The sequence below is a fragment of the Vombatus ursinus genome, unplaced genomic scaffold, assembly GCF_900497805.2.
Source record: "Vombatus ursinus unplaced genomic scaffold, bare-nosed wombat genome assembly UNPS02014801.1, whole genome shotgun sequence".
NCBI classification, from domain to species: domain Eukaryota; kingdom Metazoa; phylum Chordata; class Mammalia; order Diprotodontia; family Vombatidae; genus Vombatus; species Vombatus ursinus.
Window position 1 is genome coordinate 23,541,185 of NW_020954579.1, and position 24,625 is coordinate 23,565,809.

General features: G+C 35.3%; 1 protein-coding gene across 1 annotated transcript in view; it reads left to right on the forward strand.

The window, feature by feature from the left end:
• The window catches only part of LOC114051036 (ATP-binding cassette sub-family A member 10-like), a gene marked incomplete at its 5' end in the record, with an annotated part of 106,515 nt that overhangs the window by 41,707 nt on the left and 40,183 nt on the right, over positions 1-24,625 (forward strand). Inside the window, 6 exons of the mRNA XM_027873157.1 lie at positions 2,407-2,546; positions 4,272-4,388; positions 12,399-12,588; positions 15,086-15,252; positions 17,316-17,449; positions 23,625-23,762. Coding sequence (XP_027728958.1) covers positions 2,407-2,546; positions 4,272-4,388; positions 12,399-12,588; positions 15,086-15,252; positions 17,316-17,449; positions 23,625-23,762 — 886 coding nt within the window. The remainder of the gene's footprint in view (positions 1-2,406; positions 2,547-4,271; positions 4,389-12,398; positions 12,589-15,085; positions 15,253-17,315; positions 17,450-23,624; positions 23,763-24,625) is intronic.

The window sequence follows — 24,625 nt, forward strand, 5'->3', positions numbered from 1 at the left end:
CCTTATATAGATCTTGCCCACTTACTGCTTCTTTCTGTCGTGCTTCACTTTTTTTTTTTAAAGTATCAATTCATCAGGGAGATAATAATGATAGAAGCATTTCCTCATGGAAGAAATTTCCATGTGTCCCAAATTGTGTGGTCTAATCCTTTCTTCATGTTCACTTTATTTCCCATGTACCATGCATCTCTTCTTTGGGTACATACTCTCCCCCGCTTCTGATTACTGATTGTCCTTAGAACTTTGATTTCCCTTCTTCTGTGGTAGGTTATTGTTTTTGGATGCACAGTCCTCTCAGAAGTGGTTTCTCTGTGTACCAGCTCCCTGCAGATTAAACTCCTTATAAGGTTTGTATCTCCCATTATAGAATATATCTCTGCTTCCATGGAAATGCTCTTCAGTGGAACCTTATGCACCCAAATAGTTGATATCTTTTCTTTTCCTTCTTCTTGTTTCAATCTTTCTTTTGTTCACCTCACCCACTCTCCTCTAGTCCACATTCTTGCTATGAAACTTTTTGAGTTATTTTCCTTATATTGTTTACCTATGGACTTGATTAGGACACTTCATACATTCTCCTCTATCCACTACCTTGCCTTTCTCTTTTTATGCACCCTTCCACTTTGCAATTTAATGCCACCAAAACACTCATTTGTCTATGGGGTGGTGGTTATAATTTGTGATAGTTTAGTCCATGGTGCTTCCGGCTTGCTCCTCTGTCCTTTTTTCTTCTTTAAACTCTGCTTTTATTTTTATCCACTTGTGTACTTTTAGAAAGAAATCTCTGAATATTCCCTTTAATTTCTTTTAAAACACATAGGAGTCTTTAACTTTCCAGTTTTTTTCTTTTAATGGTTTCTAGAAATGGAGGTAATTTATTTTATTTCATAGTTATATTTAAATAATAAGTTGAACAATCTGATCACATTTGAGTTTTTTCCCCCACAAGAAAGCTTCAACTGCTTGTTTTTTAACAAATGGTCATTTTTTTTCTCTATAAACTCATATTTTCAGGGTATGTTATTTGAGGTTGCATCTTGAGCTTCTTTGCTTTTTGTAATATATCATTCTATTCCCTTCTATAGTTTCCAGTGTGTATTGAACAGTGCCCTTTCCTTTATATTTGAATATCTTTCTACTGATCACTTGCAGAATTTGTTGTTTGTCATTGGAATTGTTAAATTTAATCATTTTATGCCTTAGAGTTTGGAGTGTATATATTTTATATTTTTTTCTGGAGGTATCCTGTAGGTTCTTCCAATTGATGTTTTGTTTTCTAGACAGAAATTCTGGGCAGTTTTCTGATGTTATTTCTTGCATTTCAGGTTTTTGTCTTGTACTGGTTTTCTGGGAGGTCTAAGTTATTTCTACAAATCCTGTCTTCTAGATCAATGGTTTTTGTTTGCATAGAAATCATGTGCACTTTTAAAACATGATTGTTTTTTGCTTCTCTTCTTCCAGATTGTCCTTTATTTTAGCATATTTGTATTCCCAGTCTATTGTTCTCTTTTTTACTTCTTTGGAAAGATTTGCCCTTATGGATTGAGGTTTTTCTGTTTTTTAAATTATTTTTTACTATTCAGGCCATAAATTCTGTCATTTGATCCCTTCTAGCTTCTCTAAAGATTTTGATTTCTCTTTAAAGAATTTTGAAACATCCTGCTACAGTTATATTATCTTTAAGAAATCCATAGGTTCTGTGTTTCATCAGGTGTGGGCTCAACTTATTTTGTTGCAATATTTTTTTTAAGAGAGATTTGTAACTTTTGAATATTTTGGTATTCATCTTCTCTCCTAATTTTAGTATGTTTTGTGTTTATTAGTCTGATTGTGATCTAGTTTTTAAATTGAATTTTCTTCCCTTTGAAATATTTGGCGCCTTTAAACCCGTTTCTCACCCCTTCCGCCCCCACCCCGCATTATTCTTCTATTGCTTATTTTCTGACTTCTCCTTCGAGTGTGTTTACCCTTGGGCTTAACCATAATGCTGTCTCAGTCTCTTCCTACATTGAGTGATTTGCTTTTCACTAGCATTGGTCCTTGTTCTAAATAAATTCTGGGGTGACAGGACTGGCCCCAGTTGGATTTCAGTCTCCTTTCCTTAAGACCTATGCAGTCATACACACTGGCCCCCAATTCTAGTTGTTTAATTCTCTGGCTGGGCTGAATCAACATCTGCTGCTTTTTTAACGGCTCTGGGAGGGATGGGTGAGTGTTCTAGGCAGAGCTGCTCCATTCTTATCTTATTACTATTTTCTCTGCCAAGGAGAATGACACAGTGTACATTTAATTCAAATTGTTAACACTAAGTGCCACTGTGCTCAATAAATTATCTTAATAGTAGTAGCATCGAAGAAAACTTCCAATGACATATATATTTTGCTTCATTTTCCCCCCTGACATCAGTTTGCATAGGAATGAGATATGTGATCCAGAAAGAATAACATCACTTGTCAAACACCACATCCCTGATGCCAAATTAGCAGCAGAAAGTGATGAAAAACTTGTATATACATTACCTTTGGAAAGGACAAACAAATTTCCAGGTAATTTACTACATGCATATAAGACAAAAAAATTAAAAAAAATTATCAATATTAATCTATTAGTTCCTGACATTTTATAGGTTTGGGTTTACAAGGTGCATGAAACTGGTTACTTACTAGAATTACTGTGCCAGAAATTCAGACAGTCTGTCACTAGATGAGAAGAGGAGCATGGGAAATGTTATCCATGGTCTATATACCAAAGGTTCTCATAGATGTGGTTATACAAATATGTGAAGGATCACAAATATGTGGAGAAGTATTTTGGCAGTGTGGAGAGCTCCTGACAAAAAGACTCCCTCTACCTTCACAGATCACAACTCATCTATTACTTAAGAGATAAGTCCTAGTGGGTTGTTGGAGACCAATGGAGTTTAGGAGGCTTGCCTAGGATTACACAGCTAGTAAGTGACAGAACAGAATTGGAACTCAAGTCTGGCACTGTATGCATAATGCCATGCTAAGTCTGAAGGGCCTTGGTAGACTTGGCTAACTGAGAAAACATATTAAACGTATTTCTGCGTTTAATTATGCTTTTACTTTGAGAATAGAACTCTTTATTAGAAGAACAAAGCACAAATATTAGCTAATCATTAATTAGGAAAATTTTAAATGTGATAAACAATTTAGAGCAGAATTCAAAAGTTATTGACACTGAAGTACAATTATATCCTAAACTTATAATCATTTTTATTAATGTAAAATAAATGTCAATAAAGTCAACTTCAGTCATTGATAAATCTTAATTCTTGTCCTTACATTGCTTTAAATAAAGTCATTTAACTCTCCCTTTCACTTGTAATATCTTAATATCCAATCATTATAAAAAGTTCTCCTGTTAATTGAATTTAATTAATTTTTCATTAATTGAAATTAATGGTCTCCTTCAGGGTTTTTTAATACCTTTACCTAACATAAAGGGTTATCTTAGGGACTATTTCATGCCAATGCTAGGAAAGATTTTAGGTTATTTTTCCTAAATTTCTGTTCAGGGAATCAGAAAGAAAAAGAATGGTCAGAGCCTCATATACTCTGCATGCTTTCTTTTTGACTATCCGTATCTGCACTAGAGATTTTTCGCCACCAGATGACTCTTAAATTATTATCTTTCCCTTTTGATGTTAAAAATTCAAGTTGCTTCTAATTTGTTTGTTATAATTGCCCTCCAGCCATCATTAAATTAAAACTAAATACCTCTGTTCTTCAGATATGTTTTTTTTTCTTATTTGAGCTTAGTCTTAGAGAATTCTTGGCTTTTATCATGACAATTTTTAAAATTAATTTTTATACTTTGTTTTTACAAATAGACATTTCCCAGCAGACACTTAATCAATACCCCCTTTCTTTTAACATAGAGTTCCTTCCTGAAAACAGTTTAGGAAAAGTTCCAAATAGCTGATTGTGATTTAGACTGATAGATAGGTACTTAACCTTTAAAATACATTTAAATGGAATCTAAAAGGGATTTAAAATGAGAAACAATTTTTTCAAGTGGGAAAATAAGCATAGTGTCTGAACATCTGAACAGAGATTGACAATAACATAGGTGATTTGAAGGATAAAACTACTTAATTTGAAAAGTTTGCCTTGGGTGAATGTTTTTGCATGTTCAGATTATCACAAAAGTTATTTCAAATCATTCTATGGTATATAATTTTGAAAAGAGTAGTATTTATTATCAGACAATAACTGATTTTACTATTTTTTAAATCTGTAATTCTTTAGACCTTTGCAGTGATCTGGATAACTGTTCTGACCAAGGGATTGTGAACTATGGTGTTTCTCTGACAACTTTGAATGAAGTATTCCTACAACTAGAAGGAAAAACAACTGATGAATCAGGTAAAATAAAAAGAATTTCAGTCTCTTTTAGGAAAATCGGTAAGGAAGTTATATATATAATCCACTATACATAAATTTCTTGGCAGATTTCTGCCTAGCGCACATACTATTTCCCAAATATTGTTGGGCATGTTGGGAAGTACCATAGTTGTTTTAGAATTGGATCTAAGCAATATTGTAAAACAGGTAATTGTCTTTAGTGCTATTCTATCTCCTCTTTGAACAACTTGCTTCTGTTCTGAATATCTTCCTTCTCTCCCTTGACTTTTAGGGCACTCATCCAATGTCCCAGTGCCCCCTCTAATCCATAGCTGTCATGTCATAAAAAATCTAGTATTGATAACAGATATTTCAATGTTAAGGATGACAAAGACATTTGAATTTTTATGTGGGGTATAAGGTAACAGGAGGAATCACAAATTGTACGTTAGGTATCAGTGACAGAGGAGAGAAATGAGGAGGTGTCTGGGGACAGAAGAATAGTTTCATTATCCTTTTAAAAATCACATAATAGTAAAAATTAAAAATAGCCAACATTTATCACACTCTAAGATTTGCAAAGTGCTCTCTATACATGATCTCATTTTATCTTCACAATGACCCTTGGAAGTAGGTGCTATTATTATCCCATTTTACAACTGAGAAAGTTGAGTCAGATAGAAGGTAAGTGACTTGTCCATGTTCTCACTGTTATTAAATGTCTGAGACAGGATTTGAATTTTGGTTGAGCCCCCTATCCAGCATACCATCTAATTCCTATTGCCACAATTATGTCTTAGTCTAACTCTAATCATGATATTGCTTTTTGAAATCAATAAGCATTTATTAATTAGTAACTGTGTGCCAACTGCTATGTTAGGTGCTGGGATACAAATACAAGCATGAGAGATATCCCCTGCCCTCAAAGATCATACATTATAATGGGGGATAGAACATGTTAGCAAGTGATTAAGTGTAGAATGCATACATCTAACACTGAGAGCAGCTATATCTAGGCCCACAGAGGTGGGGGCAATGTGCCACTGCCTGTCCTTCTAAGAGGACTGTGCATGTAGTTTGAACTGAATTTAGTCCTAAGCTCTCTATTTTCACTGTCTTTATCTCATTAAGTCTTCTATTCTGGCATCCTTGGGCCACTTTTACTTATAGTAAATTAGATTATCAGTCTAGGGCCATGGGTATAGGGCCACCCCAAAAAAGGTACAATATAAATTAGGTATGACACAGGTAACTTATTACTACACACGAAAGGAATGTTAAATACAGGACACTCAGAAGCATACTTTTGACATCAAGAAACACAACATTATTCAGTGACTTATAACTACTGTTAAAAATGGCCAGAGGTTGATACTTCAGCCACATCAGAACATAACACAACTTGTAGGACTGCTAATTAGGGATCTTACATTTCATCTCAGATTGATACTGTCCAAACAACTGCCAGTTCATATCTGGTAAAATGGTCAGGCTTACGTCAATCTTCCTCTTGGTGTATGTCCTCTTAGATTCAGAAGATAATCCTATTGTTAGTGACTGTAGTTCAAAAACCTCCAGATCCTTCTAACTCACAAAGTCACCTGCAAGTCTGGACATAACCATCTTAAGGTGGCTACTTAGTCACCTAGTCAGGAAAGGAAACATAAAACAGATAAATGCAGCTGGGGTCCAGGTGCAAGCTAACTCAATGGAGTCTCATTGTCTTAGTTTGTTTGGTCACAGCATCCATGATATTGGGATAGAAAAAGGCCAGCCCTTTCCTACCCCTCACTAAAAGTCCTCAAATTATGTGCTGCTGCCTAGAATCAAAGCCATGAGGATAAGATGGAAGTTGTCTCTTTTCTGACATCATATCCCATCCCTTGACATTGTCACAGTGGATGAGGATGGCATACAGAAACACTACAAGCATGCCATACAGAAACAATAAATCCTCTAAGCCCTGGGCCTCTTCATGGCTAGAAGCAGACCTCAAACTTCTGATATAGTTCACTAGAACTGGGAAGGGCCATTCTGATATTGGTCTTCATTACATGCAAAATACATACAAAGTTATTTCAGAGGACAATAACAACTGGAAGAATCAGCAAACTCTTTTGAAAGGAGCTCATTGTTTCAAGAGGCAAGGTAAGAGTCAAAAGCATTGCAGGCATTGAGGACAGCCTTTGAAATGGCACAAATACATTTGTTTTATTTGTAAAAACCATTTTAAATTTAATGTAATCCAAATTATCCACTTTGCACCTAACTTTGTTCGCTCTCTCTTCTTTATTCATAAATTGTTTGCCTATCCACAAGTCTGATAAGTAGTATTTCAAATTTTCTTGTAATATTTCCCTTTATGTCCAGGTCATGTATCCATTTTGACCTTATCTTGGTAAATGGTGTAAGATATTAATCTATGCCCAGTTTCTGCCACACTGCTTTCTAATTTTCCCAACATTTTTTTTACCAAAGAATGAATTTTTAGCCCAAAATGTTGTCTTTATACCTGCTAAGTACAAAGTTATTATATTTATTTGCTGCTATAATGTTTGTTCTGTTCCATTAGTCTACCTTTCTATTTCTTAGCCAGTACAAATACAGGAGATTGAATATTATGTATGAGGAATAGCAAGTAGACTAGTTTTTCTGGGGCATAGAGTGTGTGAAGGACAGTAATGTGTAATCAAACTGGAAAAATAGGTTAGACTGTAGCTGCTATGTAGCTGCTACTCTAGCTAGCTACTTAGCTAGCTACTCTAGCCACTGGAGCAGACTGTTAAAGACGTTAACTATAAAACATTTTATCCTCCAATTAATAGAAAGCCATAGGAGACTGTTGAGCTAGAGAGTAGTCAGACCTGTACTTTAGGGATAACAATTTGTTGACTCTGTGTAGCATCAGGTCCAGGCAAGAAGTGATGAGGTTGTGAATTATTACAGGCTCCCCGAACTTGAGAGTTGCAATGGACATCAGCAGCTAGTTTATCCAACTCATACATGAAAAGATTCTCTACTCAAACATACCATACCCATGGTTGTCTAGCCTTAGCTTGAAGATTTCATAGGAAGAGGAGAGTACAATTTCTGTAGAGGGTTCAACATTCCAATTTTGAAAAGTTCTAATTCTTAGATACATACAGCATCCTTTAAGCACATAAGCGCTAGTGTCTGTTAAATGCCAGGATACAAATACAAGCAAGCAAGGTATGGCGCCTACATTTTAATGGAGGAAGATAACATATAAAGGGGAGCTGGAAAAATGGAAGGTAGGGAAGCCAGCATGGTGTGGAGATGTACAAGAAGTGAGGTAGAGGGCTAGATCCATCAAGATAAGGGGAATGCCAAAAAGTATAAGTGAGTACAGAATGGTCCCAGGATCCAATGTTCTCTTTGAGATTAAGTGGAAATGAAATGGTTCAAGTGGAGAAGATATAGCATGGAGATTCCCAGGAACAAAACTTCTTAGAAAGTTTTCCTTGACATTAAACTTAAATTTACCTCTTTACAACTTTAAACTGTTGCTCCTGGTTCTGCCCTCTGGGACCAAATAGAACAAGTCCAATCTTTCCTCCATGTGATAGCCCTTCAAATGCTTAAACTCAATTATCATGTCCTCCTCTTAGTGCCCCCTGAGTCTTCTCATCTCTAGTCTTAATATACCCAATTTTTTTTTTCAACTGATCCTTGTATGCAGTGGACTCAAATTCCTCACCATTCTGGTCACCTTCCTTGGAATATTTTCCAGCTTTTCGGTGTCCTTCTTAAACTGTGGTGCTTGAAACTAAACAAAATACCCTGGATAGGGTCTGATGAGGAAGAGTACAATGGGATTACTGTCTCCCTGTTCGTAGAATGCATGAGTCAATACAGCTGAAAATTGCATTCTTTTTTGATTTCCATATCACACTGCTGACTCATCTTGAATTTCTAATCCACTAAAACATTAAAATATATTTTTTTTCAGAACAACTTCTGTCTAAACATACCTCCCCCACCTTACACTAGTGAAGTTAATTTGTTTGCCCAAGTTAAATACTTTACATTTATCCCTATTGAATTTCATTTTATTTGATTCATCCCAGTGATCTAGCCGGTTCATACCCTTTTGGATCCTGACTTTGTCATCTAGTGTGTCCCTCTCCATTTTATATCATTAGCAAATCTGATGAGCATGACATCTATGCTTTTTATTCAAGTTATTGATAAAAATATTACATAGGGCTATGCAAAGATCACTGGCATATTCTACTGGAGATGTCCTGCCATGTTAATACTGATCCATTAATAAATAAATACACTTTGAGTCCAGCCATTCCATCAGTTCCAAATTCATATGATTATATTATCATCTAATCAATATCTCCCCATCTTCTCTACAAGAATAATGTGAGATACATTATGTAAAGCTTTGCTAAAATCTAAGTAATCTATATCCAAAGCATTCTCCTCATCTACTAGTTTAGTAATCCTGTCAGCAAAGGAAATGAGGGTAGTCTGGCATGACTTGCTCTTGATGTAGCAATGCTGAACCTTTGTAATCACTGTTTCTCTTTCAGGCTTTTCCTCAGCCTTCTTATTGATGATCCATTCTAGAATTTTCTCCAGAATCAAAGTTGAACTCACAGTTCTACAGTTTGTGGACCCTGTTCGTTTCATTAATTTGAAGATGGGAACATTTACTTTTCTTTTTTGTTGTATTAATTTATTTTGATTTATCAATAATCACTACCATACACTTTTGAGTTTAAAATTTTTCTCCCCCTTCTTCCCACCACCCTTCCCAAGACAATGCACAATCTGATATAAGCGATACATTTACATTAAAATTAAGCATATTTTCACATTACTGATGTTGTAAGTAAAAATTAAAATCAATAGGAGGAACCATCAGAAAGAGGAAACAAAACTCAACAGAAGAGAAAAAAATAGCAATTCAACTTCCATAGTTCTTTCTTTGGATGTGGATAGCATTTTCCATCACAAGGTCTCTGGAGATGTCTTAGATCCTTGTATTGCTGGGAAGGGTTAAGTTTATCAATATTAGTCATCACACAACGTGGCTGTTATTGTGTACAACGTTCTCTTGGTTCTACTCACTTCACTCAGCGTTGGACCATACAAGTCTTTCCAGGTTTTTCTGAAGTCAGCCTGTTCATCATTTCTTATAGCACAATAGCATTCCATCACATTCATATACCACTACTTGCTCAGCCATTCCCCAATTGATGGGCATCCTCTCAATTTCCAGTTCTTTGCCACCACAAAAAGAGCTGCTATGAATATTTTTGTGCGTGTGGGTCCTTTTCCCATTTGTGTGATCTCTTTGGGATATAGTCCTAGAAGTGCGGAACATTTACTTTTCTCCAATCAATTGTGCTTTTCCCATTTTTCATTATCTTTCAAATATCACTGAAAGTGGCTCAGTAGTCACATCTATCAATTCTTTCAGGACCTAATGATGTCGTTCATCTGGACCAAGTAACTTGAATTCATCTAGGGCAGCTCAGTGCTCTCTTACTTCTCTTGGGTAGCAACTCTTTGTTTGTCATGTTCTGTCGTTTTGTTGTTTTCAGTGTCAAGGTCATTCTCCTTTGCAGAGGAAACAGACACTAAATAAGAATTCAGGGGCTCTGCATTCTTTCTCAAATAAATGAAAGGAACAGTTATCACCATCCCATCTACCTTAAGTAAATTTGCACTTCTATGGTCTTCTTTTTTTCTCGCATGATACAAGGAAGCAAATGAATAAACAATAAATTTTGACAGCCTAACCCCATTCTAAGCTGCAGGAGAGACATATACCAGCACTGTCAAATCATCACAAGCTCAAGAACTCCAGGAAGAGCAGCGCTACCTAGATCAATGGTCTTGCTTCCAGCCTGGCCCTCAAAGCCATCAGCAAGGCAAGGCCCCTTGTGAAGAAGGGATCTACTAGCCCACCATCACTAGTACTGTCATTGATAGACCAATTGCCACTGATAGACAGGTAATCTTAAGATCCATAGGAAAAACAGTACTTTTCTCCAGTCACCCTGATGACTGTACCTTGTTTCCATTCTGTCTTCTCTAGCCATCATCCAGGGAAGCAGTTCTTGAAAACATTTAACCTGTCAATTGCTTTTAAAAGTGCTGCAGCTTCTATATCCTTAGTAGCCACAGCTACTGAAGTCCTGGAAAAGATAACAGAATCTCATTCCAGAATACATGGCACTTGGTACCAAAGTTTGGTGCATTTTGGTTCAATGTCAGATACAGATATGATTTTATCAATGCAAAGATATATTACCATCTGTTTTGCTACTATACTCTAATGACCATGGGGTCTTTCCTTCTGACTTGCAGCAGTTATATGCATTGTTTCTCTTTATTATTATATGAATTCCTTCAGATTAGAGAAATGCTTTTCTACTAGTATTCCCAACACTTACCACAGTGTTTTGCACATAGTAAGTACTTAAAAAGCTTTTTTCATTCATCATTCTTCACACTGTTTTTATAGGGCCTTTTATTCATTCTGTTACCTGACTTTGCTTTTATCTTCAGTATATTTCTTTTTAAAATTTAAATTGATTAGTGAATTTCTTGTGCATCTGCTAAAGTCTTTTTAGACATATCCCATTTTCTTCCTCATTGAAATTGTGCCCCCTGTGTCTTCAGAATTTTGTTTTGGAGCATCTTCCTCCTGAGTTGTTTCTCCTGAAGTATTTGAATCCCTGGGATCATACTTGGCTTTTTAAAGTCCTAACTAAACTTCCACCTTCTATAGGAAGCCTTTGCTGATCTCCCCTAATTCTAGTGCCTTCCTTCTGTTGATTATCTTCAATTTATCTTCCATTGAACTCATTTGCATATAGTTGTTTGGATGTCTTTTCCCCCATTAGATTATGAGCTTCTTCAGAACAGGATTATTAGTCTTTTGCCCTTTTTTTTTTCATCTCTAGCACTTTGCATAGTGTCTGGTAACTAGTAGGTGCTTAATAAATGTTTATTGACTGACTAGTTGGCATATATTTCTTTCCTTACAAATATGCTTTCTCAAAATCTATAATTCACCATCACACTATGCCCAAATTTCCTTTACAACAATTAGTATGTGTAAGTAAAAGGAAGGGGACAATTCTGAGAAATAGTATGATGAAAGAATACACAAGACAGCAACTTAAAAATGCTGATCCTATGAATCTGAAAGAATTAGTAATTTCCCCAAATAGTTGTACAGACTTTAAGGTCTGTAAGGGAGCTTAGATATAATGTAGGCCAGTCTACTCCATTTTACACATGATTAAACTGGGGCTCAGAGAAATTAAATGTTTTGTTCTTGGTTGTTTAGTATATAAGAGGCAGAGCCAGGATTCAAACCACTGTCTTCTAACTCCAGCATTTTTTTTTGGCAAAGCAATTGGGGTTAAGTGACTTGCCCAGGGTCACACAGCCAATAAGTGTCAATTGTCTGAGGCTGGATTTGAACTGAGGTACTCTTGACTCTAGGACCAGTGCTCTCTGTGCCACCTAGCTGCCCCCTCCAGCATACAGGCTCCACTTGAGAAGTAATTTGCTAATTTGTCAGAATTGAGCTCTCTAAATGAAATTTATGTGCACATAAAATATCTGAAATAAAAAAAAATCTTCGGAGTCATTAATTTCTTTTCTTCTTTCAATTACTATGAATCCTCTAAACACTTTTAATATTTCTAAAGAGGTACCTGAAATATACTTAAAATAGGGATAGGAACTAGAATTGTGATTTCATCATCATAGGGAACTCTAGATTGAGAATTTTCTCTCTTCCAATACAGATCAGCACCTTTTCTGCAACTTGTATGGTCTTAGAGAGTTGCCTGCAGCACCAAGAAGCTAAGTGATCATGCAGTCAGTATGGGTCATAGGCAAGACTTGAACCCAGGTCTTCTAACTCTAAGGCTAGTTCTTTGTCAACTACACCATGTTGTCTCTCTTTTACTTATAAGGTAGCTCTTTATCTTAATTTTACTTATAAGCTCTTTATCAATGGATTTGTTTCCATAGATTCTGGCATTTGGGGACAGGATCAAACAGAAATGACAAGAGATGCTGGGGGTTTCATTGAATTGGAACAAGCCCTGTCTTCAGTTCCTGAAATGATCAATGGGATGGCTCTGTGGAGGAAGCAGGTCTGTGCAATAGCAAGGATTCGCCTATTAAAGTTAAAGCATGAGAAAAAAGCTTTCCTGTGCCTGTGAGTATCAAAGAACTTCACATTTGTTTGGCAAATACATTTAAAACAGATTCAAGCCTAAAAGGAAGGAAAATCACACAGGATCTTCTAGCTGTCTATCTATATCTCTTTCAGTCTCTCTATTTTATCTATCATCTTTTTTAAAAAAATTGAATAATTTGCAAAAAAAGAACATTTATATTTTTAATATTTTAACAGAAATGGGTGTTGCATTTTTGTCAAAAACATTTTTTGTACCTATTAATACAATGAGATTTTTGTTATTTCTAGTTTGTTATGGTCTATCATGTTTATAGTTTTCCTAATACTGAACCAACCCTGCAATCCTTATTTGAATACAACCTGATCATAGTATGTAATCTTTTTGATATATTGCTGTGGACTCTTTACTAATATTATTTATTTTTTACTTGAGTATTCATTAGGGATATTGATCTATAGTTTCTTTTTTTTTTTCTCTCTCTCCCTGGTTTAGGTATCAAGACTATATTAGTTCACATATGGAATTTGGTTGGATCTTTTCTTTTCCTACTTTTAGAAACAGTTTATGTTGCTTAAAGACAACATCTTGTTTTTCTTTGTTATTCGCCAGAGCACCCAACACAATGCATTATACATAGTAGGCACTTAAGAAATGTTTATGGAACAAATGAATAATGAATCCTAGAACCTCAATATCCACCCCTATCCCTTTCCTTTTGTACCTGGAGGCAAAACTATCTATAAGCTAGGGGGTCCCAGTAAGTTTTAGAAAGTTTCAGAGGTAGATGTTGTTGTTTGGTTGTGTCTGACTCTTCCTGACCCCATATGGGTTTTCTTGGCAAAGATACTGGAGTGGTTTGCCATTTTCTTCTCTAGTGGATCACTTTTTGTCAGAAATGAATACTTCCTGCCAAAAAAGTAGGACTGCTCAGCCACTTATGTTTAACACAATTGATGCTGACCCCACTTTCTCCTGTTACATTTTACCCACGACAGAGTTCTCAAATCTCTCTCTTTTGCCATTAGCTTTAGTCCTGAGTGTCCATGTTACTCCCATTTTAGAGGCCCCATGATTAGCACCACCATTTCATTTAGCTACTTAACAACAGATTAACTTTAGCAAAGGAATATTTACTTAAAAAATATATCAAGAAAAAAGTAAAAACTTTTTTTTGTTAGCATCTCAGGGGCGTAACCACAAGGATACCCAATCTGGACACTGAGTAATTGGGCTCACAGTTCAGTTCAGTTCCAATGTAACATTAGTCCCACCAAGTTTAACTCCAAAGCTGGATATTTAGGAGTCAATACTGGGTAACTGTAACATCTGGCCTGGATTCCTGGACTCCCAGGTCCTCATTGCCTGCATTTTGAAGTCATTTTGGAGACACTGCCCTCAGTACTTGGAATAGAAAAGAATTAATGAAAAGGTCAAAGGCCTAGGACTATTTCTTGGGATTACATGGCCTAAGGGAAAAGGGAAGAAGGCAATTCTCAGATCCTCCCCCCTTACCACATGGTGTGAAAGAAGGCATTCATTTTCAGATAGGAATACCACCAAAAACCACTTGACTTTCTAAGTCACCAGCTTTAAAGACACTGACCATTATGGCTATACTAACAGTGAAAAAAGGCTGCTGTTATCTATGTGGAAGACCAATGTTGACTGTCCACAAGTACTCCAGGCCTCTCATCTTTTGGGACCAGGTCCCTAGCATCATCCATGTGGATGACACAATCTTAGGCAATTTAAGCATGTGCCAGATCTTCCTTAGATGTGTACTACTAGATTATGAATTAAAAAAAAAATCTTCAGAGGCTCCTCAGTATAGGTTTTGTTTTTGTTTTTTCACATTGCCAGCTCTGACCCTGTTCTGTTGTTTCCCTTGGGAATGACCTCTGACATGGTCCCATATTTCTGTTTCACAAAGGAACTGCCCCACCAGACTAGGTGGGGATCTGAAATGTCATTGAAGCAAGTCAAAATTATAAAATAATGTACTTTTCCCTTTGTGTCTTTTTACCTTTCTTCTATATTTGTAACTAGCTGATTTATGATTTTAGACAGCACAATAATGATTATGGAATAGGGATAAGGACAAAGTCTGTGATTTCCCTGATAGTGGGAACTCTCTGGTGAGGAAACTCCCTCTATTAATTTAGGTTGGGAACTTTTCTGTGTTTTATAGAATTAGAGGTTGTTTAAAGCTCTGAGAGGTTAAATGACTTGTTCACTGTCACATAGCCAATATGTGTCAGAAGTAGAATTTGAATCCATGTTGGTCTGGCTCCAGAATCAGCTCATTATTTACACTGCCATGCTTCCTCTCTTGGTGATTATGATTATTATTGAATGTGTTGGATGAACTCATGTTCTTATCAATTTTTATTATATCAGCATGTCAGCTAATTCTAAAATAATGTGTTAGTTGCATGATTGTTTCTGAACGGAACATGCTTGAATGTCGTACAAAACAAACACTGCCATCCATAACATCATTTTTCTTCTATTTAGATTATTGGTGTTTGGAATTGGTTATTTCCCTTTCATTATGGAAAACATACTGTATAGAATATTTCGTCAAACCAATTCTTGGGGAATTTCTCCTAACATGTATTTCCTTTCTCCTGGACAACATCCACATACTCCTCTCACTAGCCTATTGGTTGTCAATAACACAGGTAAAAAAAAAAATATATATATATATATATATAATATGCATAATATATACACACACACATATATGCATGTATATGCATATATATGTGATTGACATCTATCCTGTTTAATTTACACTTAAGAAATAATAACTGTGAAAAAATGAAAATATCCATTCTCATTCAGCATGCATAAAATATCACTGATGAGGCAAAGGAAAAATACTTATTTAACTTTTGTCCTGGTATAGGGCGGGGTAAAGTTAAAGCACAATGGATCTGGGTTATGATTAGTTATATTTTCATATTTCACTTGGTTCAAATCTCTACTCAGATACCCAAGAAATTCTCTTGTCCAGACAGACCCATAGGCAAGCTCTGCTACTAAAGGCAATCATGTTAGTCATAATATGTCAGAGTATGGGTTTATTAGGAAAGCTGCATTATTATGTTATGTAAATAAATGGTAGCACTGCCAGATTCTATAGGATTTCCCCAGCGTCACTTGCAAGAGCAACGTGAGAGTCTTTTTATGCTTACAGCCCTTTGTTAGACTATACATTGCATCTGCCTTACAATCTACAATGCATCTTTCAACTGTAATCATTGGTTTCTACATCTGTTTCTATAGTACTCTCTTCTGCTGCTCTCAGCTAAATTCTCCTCCTTATTGCCTCCTGCTTTCCTTGGCATCATCTCTCCTGTCCATTAGTGGGACCTACCACTCTCTCTGGGTATCTGGTGCAAATAAGGAAAGGCTAAAATTTTCTCTCCCAGTATGGTAGGAGGCTGTATTTCTACCCATTGTAACTTTCTCTACAAATCTCATTAACTTTAGCCAAAAGGTGTTAGGTCAGGTATTATCCTTTTTCATGGATTATCTCATCTATATATACAGAGACTCATCAATTGAAATTCCTTTCAGTCCCTGCATATACTGTAAGACTTACTCAGAAGCATGTTCTTTGGGTTCCCCTTCACAAAGTTACCTCTCCCTTTTTCCTTGTAGCTTATTGTTTCCCATTTCACTTGAAATTACTGCAAAGTCTCAGATGCAAACCTAGGGCCATGACGTTGGCTTTAAAAATATTTGGATAACTGTATTTCAATATAATTGATTTCCTTTGTAATCTTAAATGTTTTATTTTGTGCATTTAAAAACATTATTCTGAAAAAGACAATGAAGACTTCGCCAAACTGCCAAAGTAGGTCATGGTACCAAAAAAGATCAATAACTTTTGCTCTAAAGTGACCTAAATTCCATTCTAATATGTCTTCTAATCCTTGAGATCAGAGATGGATATCCAACTCCGAAAGGACAATGTCTTATCTCTTCTGTGAATCATAAAGACTTTGATAAGGGATAATAAGACATTGAATGTTCCCCAACTCGTATTCTCAACACATTGGATAGGGTTATTCAAATCACATTAGGAAGGACTGTCTCTAGGCAACAATCAAAATGTACATGCCTTTGGCATAATTCTCCCAAACTGGTTGGGGGTTGGGGGTAATGGCAAACCTTAAGAGAGAATAGCAGCCTTCTAGGAAAGTGTGGGAGGCAGGAAGATAAGCTCAACTGAACCAGTTACATAAACAATTTACTATAATCTGGGGGAAATGATGGGTCTTTATAGAAACAAGTGGAATTAAAGTCTTCTCTAAGATTTTCAGATAATGGAAAATAAATAATGATAAAACACAGAGAAATATAGTATACAAAAAACATTTTGACAGCTATATTCAACTGAACTTGCAACTGACCAAATTAATAGGACAGAAAGATATGTAAATGCAAGTTAGATAAATGCTATTTATTTATAGCAATAGAATATTTCTGGGTCACAAATTCCTTTCTATATCCATTATTGAAATTTCATTATTTACTGGTCTCTGTATGAAATGTTTGTCTGTACAAGGATCACAATGTTCGCAATAAACCTTTTTACATTCTAGGAAAATTGATATTTCTATGTATAATAGGTTGATCAAATCCACTTAAACTGTGATGAATGTTAAAACAAAACTATCTTTTTGGATACTTTTTCATGATTTGATCCTGTCTTCTTTTATTTCCTACATATTAGGGTCAAATCTTGAAGATTTTGTACATTCATTGAAGCGTCAGAATATTGTTTTGGAAGTAGTTAACTTTAGAAATAAAAATGGTATAGAAGATCCATCATATAATGGAGCCATCATAATCTCTGGTAAACAAAAGGTATGTTCTCTATTCCTCTGTGTGTATATATGTGTGTAAGTGTGTACGTGTATATGTGTGAGTATGCATGTGTTTAACTAAAGGGTTTCAGCCAGGGGTGGGAAATCTGCAGCCTTGAGGCTACATGTAGCCCTCCAAGTGCTTAGGCGCAGCCCTTTGGCTGAATCTAAACTTCACAGAACAAAATATCAACACAGCAGTTCATCTGATTTATATTTTATTAACTCAGACAAAACAAACACCTTTGTCCGTTTTTAAAGACGATAACATATTCTGCAATTTAAAAAAAAAACAAAACCTTGTGAGACACTCTTGTCCATAACAACAGCAACCATAACAGTAACTACCACCATTACCACCTCTAAAAATCCAGCCCATCATCCATTTCCCAAAGGGAGTGGGCCTTGGCCAAGGCAATGTTAGAGATGCAAACTAAGGTGATACATAGATACTACTTTATAGATACTAAAGGGGCTATTATGGTAGCTGGGAAGGCCTGACAGAAATACTGAAATACTAGCAAATTGGCCTATGAAGATATTTATTGGATTAGCACCTTAGTCAATGTGAAGCAATTGATCCAAGGAGTTAAAGAAATAGGTGAATTAGAGTTACAAGTTGATCTTAGACAAAACCATTTCAACGATCAGATTTAGATGAAGGATAGCCGACAGGTAGGGCACTCTGTGGTCTGATGCTATAGGAAGGAACAAAAATCAGAACTACCCATACCCCACGTGCTAGAAAACACTTCAGTACAGATGGTGTTCCCCACTAAAGCGAGCAAACTGTGAGTATGCTTGAAATAAACTGAAGACGTGACCGTTTCCATTATATGTCAGTATCTTATCATAACAAAAATAGAAACAGATATTATAGGCAGAAACTTCGTATTGTTTTTTTTTTGTTTGTTTCTGTTTTTTGTTATTGTTGATGGTACCCTCAGCTCCAAGTCGTACAACAAGGTATTACTGACAATAACACTAGGTAAAGTTTATATCAGAGAAGTTAGGTGCCACAGTGCCATAGTGGATAGAGTGCCTGACCTGGAGTAAGGAGTGTTGGCCTCAGACACTAGCTCTATGACCTTGGGCAAGTAATGTAACCCTGTTTGCCTCAGTTTCTTCATCTATAAAATGAGCTGGAGAAGGAAATGGCAAACCATTCTAGCATTTTTGCCCAGAAATCCTCATGAAGAGTTAGACTTGACTAAAACGATTGAACAACAACATTTATATAGTGCTTACTATGTGTCAGGCATTGTGCTAGGCACTTTTCACTTATCGTCACTTTAGATCCTCACAAGAGCCTTGGGAGGCGGGTGCTATTATTACTCTAATTTTGTAGATGAGGCTAACAGAGGTGAACCACAGTTGAACTCAGGTCTTCCTGACTCCAAGCCAATGAAGCACAGCATAATCATAGGAAAAATTTCATTCCTAAGCCTAGGCTAGGCTTAGGATCCTTTTATTAAGGGATTTCTTTTGGGGTGGGGGGTAATGTTAAGTGACTTGCCTAGGGTCACACAGCTAGTAAGTGTTATGTGTCTGAGGCCGGATTTGAACTCAGGTCCTCCTGAAGCCAGGGCCCATGCTCTATCCACTGCCCCACCTAGCTGCCTCATCAAGGGATTTATTTAATGAAGTTTGGATTCAGTCACAGGGCCACACTTGAGGACCTAGAGGGCCACATGTGTGGCCTCAAGGCTGTAGGACTCCCACCCCTGCTAGCCTATCAATCAATCAATAAATTGATTGATAAAATATTAAGAACCTACTATGTGCCAGACACAGTGCTAAGTGATGGGGATTCAAAAAGAGGCAAAAAACAGTCCCTGTCCTCAAGGAGCTTACGATCTAATGAGGGAGATGGCATGTAAACACACACAAGCACATATGCACACATGCACACACACAAACACAAAGCAAGCTATATATGAAATAAATAAAAAATGGTTAAAAGAGGGAAAGCATTGAAATTGAGAGGTGAGGGAAGGCTTTTCATAAAAGATGGAATTTTAGTTGGGGCTTAAAAAAAGTCAGGGAGGTGACAGCTAGGTGGCACAGTGGATAGAGTACCGGCCTTGAAGTCAGGAGGACCTGAGTTCAAATCTGTCCTCAGACCAAACACTTGACATTTACTAACTGTGTGACCCTGGGCAAATTGCTTAACCCCAATTGCCTAAAATTAAAAAAAAAAAAGTCAAGGAGGTCAGTAGTCAGAGTGAAAGAAGGAGAACATTCTATGCATGGAATACAGCCAAAGAAAATGTCTACAGCTAAGAGTTGGAGCAGTAAGGAGGCTAATATCATTGAATCAAAGAGTATATGGCAGGGAGTAAGGTGCAAGAAGACTAGAAAGGTAGGAAGGGGATAGGAAATGAAGGGCTTTGAATGACAAACAGGATTTTTTATTTTTTCCTGGAGGCAATAGGAAGCACTGAAGTTTATTGAGTAGGTGGGGTGACATGGTCAGACCTGTGTTTTAAGAAAGTTACTTTAGTTGCTGAATAGAGATGAGATTAAAATGAGGAGAGACTTGAGACAGGCAGACCCACCAGCAGACTATTGTAATAGGCAATGTGAAGGAGGAAAAGCTGGAGAATATGGGAAAATTTAAAATCTTCACTTAATACACGAAGTTGCATCAAATAATGAAGTGTACGACAAAACCGATGATGATGTTGAAAATGAGATGAACATACTTTGTCTGGAATTTCAGAATTCTGTTTTTGAGTATAATGCTATTAATGATAACTTTCCAGTAGATCAATTACACCTGAACAGAATAATTTATTTAAAGCTACTGTTTATTGTAGCCATTATTCATTCTTCTACAATATTGGATAAAAAGTGTAAAAATACATCTGGACCTGGGCACAGTAGGATTTAATGGTGGTCATTGCTATGGCAAGAACTGTAGGAAGAAAGTGGAACTATCAAATGATACTCCTTTAATTTAATTTAATTAATTAAATTTAATGGCATCATAGTTCTGCTTAGCCTTAACTATTACTATAGCTCCTAAATAGAACCAAGTACGACTTCTAAATTAATGGAGTAAAACCAAAGCATCTTATTAATTGCCTAATGTACATTGGTGACATCAAATTATTGGGCTCCACTACAAAAACACTTTAAACAGTGTTTTCATCTCTTAGAATCTTTTCCCAATGATATCAAAATGTCACTTGGTCTCAATAAGTGTAAAATTCTTAATGTATGCCAAGGAAATGTAGAGACAGAAAGAATATTTTTGGAATAAGATACCATTTCACTGAATAATAGTAAAGCCTGACAACAAATACAACCATTGGATTTATTAAATGAAAATCTTGATGAAGTGTATGAGGCATCTAAATTCCAAAGGTAGAATCAAAAAGCCCTCCTTGAGTGAAATTCACATGAACTTAGCTCACAGTATTCTGACAAGGAAGAGCTGAATAAATAGTGGTCTGATTTGTTTATGGAAATTTAAAGGTTTATGTTGGAAGAAATTACAGAAAGGTTGTCCCTTAATAAGCTTGGACTTGGGCATGAATACAGATTATACAGGGAATTGATAGAAACTGTGTAATATGCAGCTTTAGACCGTAAAAATTTAATACCTACTGTACAAGACATGACTTGGTAACTAGAGCCCTACATCACAAGCTCGCTAGCTTTCATTAACTAATAGATGACAAATCTCCATATTACAACTACAGACCTTAAAATTGCCTGGATAGCTAAACCAATAAATTTTATGGCAAATGGAGCCTCATCACAGACATATTTATTACCTGCAGTTGGCCAGACATAACATCAATACATAAAAGTTAGGGAAGTCATTTTAAATAGATGCTGCCATACCAAATACTCCTAACCTCCAAGCTCTAAGAAATGAAAAGTGTTCAAATTATAGGGACTTTTCAGAAAAAAAAAATAAAAATTATGTGAGGATAGGACAAAATACATATTATCTCCATCATCCTGTCTGTTACTGGGGTTAAATTGAGGATGAATTTATATTTTAATACTTTTTGTTCAACTTCATTTTTTTTTTCTACTTGAGCAATAGTCCACAGAACACTAAATACAATGTAATAAAAGCAGGTTAATTATTTGTTCCACAGCTATTTTTATGTTCACTCTGTCAAACAAAATTATGACAATTTTTCTTAATAACAATTTTAATAATAACAGTAACTCACTTTCGCATATCTTTATAAAGCACTTTCTGCACAACAATTCTGTAAAATAGGTCATATATATCATATTTCTGAAGAAAACATTTTAATGTTTGAATAATGAATTAGTTAGATTTCAACCTTATTTCCCGAACTCAAACTATAATAAAATGTTTCAATTTGTTAATGCATACTGTTACTAGTAATAGTTACTACCATTGACTGATAAAACGTTAATTTTATCTGCTAAAATATCTACTTTGAAGTGTGTGAAAATAAATCACCTAAAACGTCTTCTACATAATCACATATATATTAGTAAAAATACTAATTTTTTTCAACTTCTATATGCCTTAAGCAATGAAAAGAATGTAAACAGGTATTTAAAAGGTAAATTTGCTATGGCTAATTCTATAATTGGTTTATGTTAACATTACCTAAATTCTCAGTACCAAAATGAGTGTATCTAGGAAAATAAAAGTAATGTGTAGGTGGCAAATTAATTTGTGGGGATTGTTTATATTTATTAAAATAATTATGCCCCAAGTTAAATTTCTCATTTTAAAAAATTCATTCTAGATATTATCTCCCAGAGCTCCAGATAAATTTTAAGACAAGATTTTACTGAAACAATGGCAAATCAAATTGTAGACATGCCACTATAAACATTAGGAGCTGTTTTTTCCTCTTAGGATTTTTACTCTATTCGGACAATGAGGTGTAATTATCAACCTTTTGCAGGTCAGAGATACTAATCTCTCATTTGTAATAGAAAGCCTGGTATCTGAAGCCTTAGGCAAAAACAATTCCTAAATTATTTTAAAAGACTTTGTGTATATACAGCATAATAGCTGAGGCCATTGACGTTGGAAGGTCATACCTTATAGTTTCTTCCACTCATATCTAATTTCTACTCGGAAAGAAAAGAGGAGAAAACAAATTGCATTAATTTCTTCTCCATTTCATACTTCAGTTTAATCTCAAGGAAATTCAGAAAAACAGCAACTTTGCACTGAATTCAATACAATGATAGCAAATTATATTTTAAAAATAAAATAATACTTAGCTTGCCAATACTGTCCAACCACAATAACTGAAAAAAATCCAATCCATCATAGATCTAGCCTTTCAGTGTTCCTGCTGGATTTTTTTTTCTTTGAAGAAAAATTGATCAACTCCTTAGATAAGGAAAAAATAGGACAAAAGTATCAGAATTTGTTTTATAAAATATTTTTCTCATTTTAAACTAGAAAGTCACTTTTCTTATATTTTTTAACTGGAATTGGACGGACTTAACCACCTCTTAAAAGGGAGATTTTGTAATATTTTGTAGTAGGGGGATTGGGTAGTATCTTCCCTATGAAATTCAAATCTACTTTCATGGCAAAATATTGCCATCTATTGGACTTTTAGGATATTGCTACTAAAGACCATTTAAGGCAGTATGACCTTAACTTTATTTTATGGAACCCTGATGTTTCTAATCATATGAATAGGAATTTTATGAGAAAATTTTAGGACTGGATAGATTTTTTCTAAGATATTAAATGTAAAGGTAATTATATATGAAATTTCATGAACAATAATTTTTTTATGAAAATAGGTTAAATTTCTTCTGTGTTCCTTATAAGTTTTTTTTTCCTGATTTCTCTTTATTCTAGAGACTTTATAAGTCCTTAACATTGTCCCACTCTGATGAATAGTTAAGATTTCCATCCTTGTATTTTTAGCCTCAAAATGTTCCATGACTCAATTAGTTTGGGAAGCAGAGATTCAAAATATGTTGTTTTTCTGCATACATATAAAGTAGCCGTTATTCCTGATCAACATTCGTTGATAGTTTCAAAGACCTGAATTCTTGAACACAAATAGGGTATGTTGCTAAATGTTGTTAATGCCAACATTAACCTCATTCAGGGCCTTAGCCAGAACATGATGATTTATAGTGTTTTCATGTATCATACACCAAAAACTTTGCTTTAAGAGCTCACATTTATCATTCTTAAGCATTACAGATTTTCAGTTGCGTGCAATACCAAGAGGCTGAACTGTTTTCCTGTTCTCATGGGTGTTATTAGCAATGGGCTGCTTGGAATTTTTAACCCATCAGAACATATTCAAACAAAGAGGAGCACATTTTTTCACGTAAGTATAACAATGCTTCATTTATCCAGCACTGTCGGTAAATATGTTTTAAATAGTGACTTTTCTAGATAAATGAAATCTTTATTAACCGTGAAGTATTTTCCCCCTCCTTATTAAGAACTTTTAGTGGAAATCTTTTCAAAATGTATAATGTACTTTTCTACTTTATTAAAAAGAGTATAGTAAACATAATTTAAATTTTTCATGATTACTTGGTTAATTATAAATCACAGGTTCCAACAAATTTAGGGTATGAGAAGACTTTAGAATAATCTAATCCAACCTTATTCTTTTAAAATTTAACTTTTGTTGATTTAAAAAATTCTTATTTTGTTACCCTAATTTCCCATTATATCCCTCCCACTTTCTCTTCTAGAGAGTTATATCTTAAAAGAAAGAATTGAAAAAAAAATCAGTTTGGTGAAGCTAACCCAACAGATCAATAGAATCATATATTATATATATATATGTATATGTTTATATACATATGCATAGATACACACACACACACACACACAGTCCCTTATCTTTGCACAGTTTAGTGACTTGATAGATTACATTCCCAAATTGCTTTCCAGAGTAGTTGGACTACCTCACAGTTCATTAGTGTGTGCCTTTCCTCCCATAACCATTCCAACATTTAATATTCCCCCCCTTTTATTCATTATCTTTGCAAATCTGATGGCTGCTAGGTGGAACCTCAGAGTTAGGTTAATTAACAAATCCTTTGACCATGTTTCTACTGAAGATTCTCTTGTTCTTATATATTTGAATTAGTCACTTAATCTTTATTTGCCTCAGTTTCCTCCTCTGTAAAATGGGTATAATGATAGCACCTACTTCTCAGGGTTGTTGTGAGGATA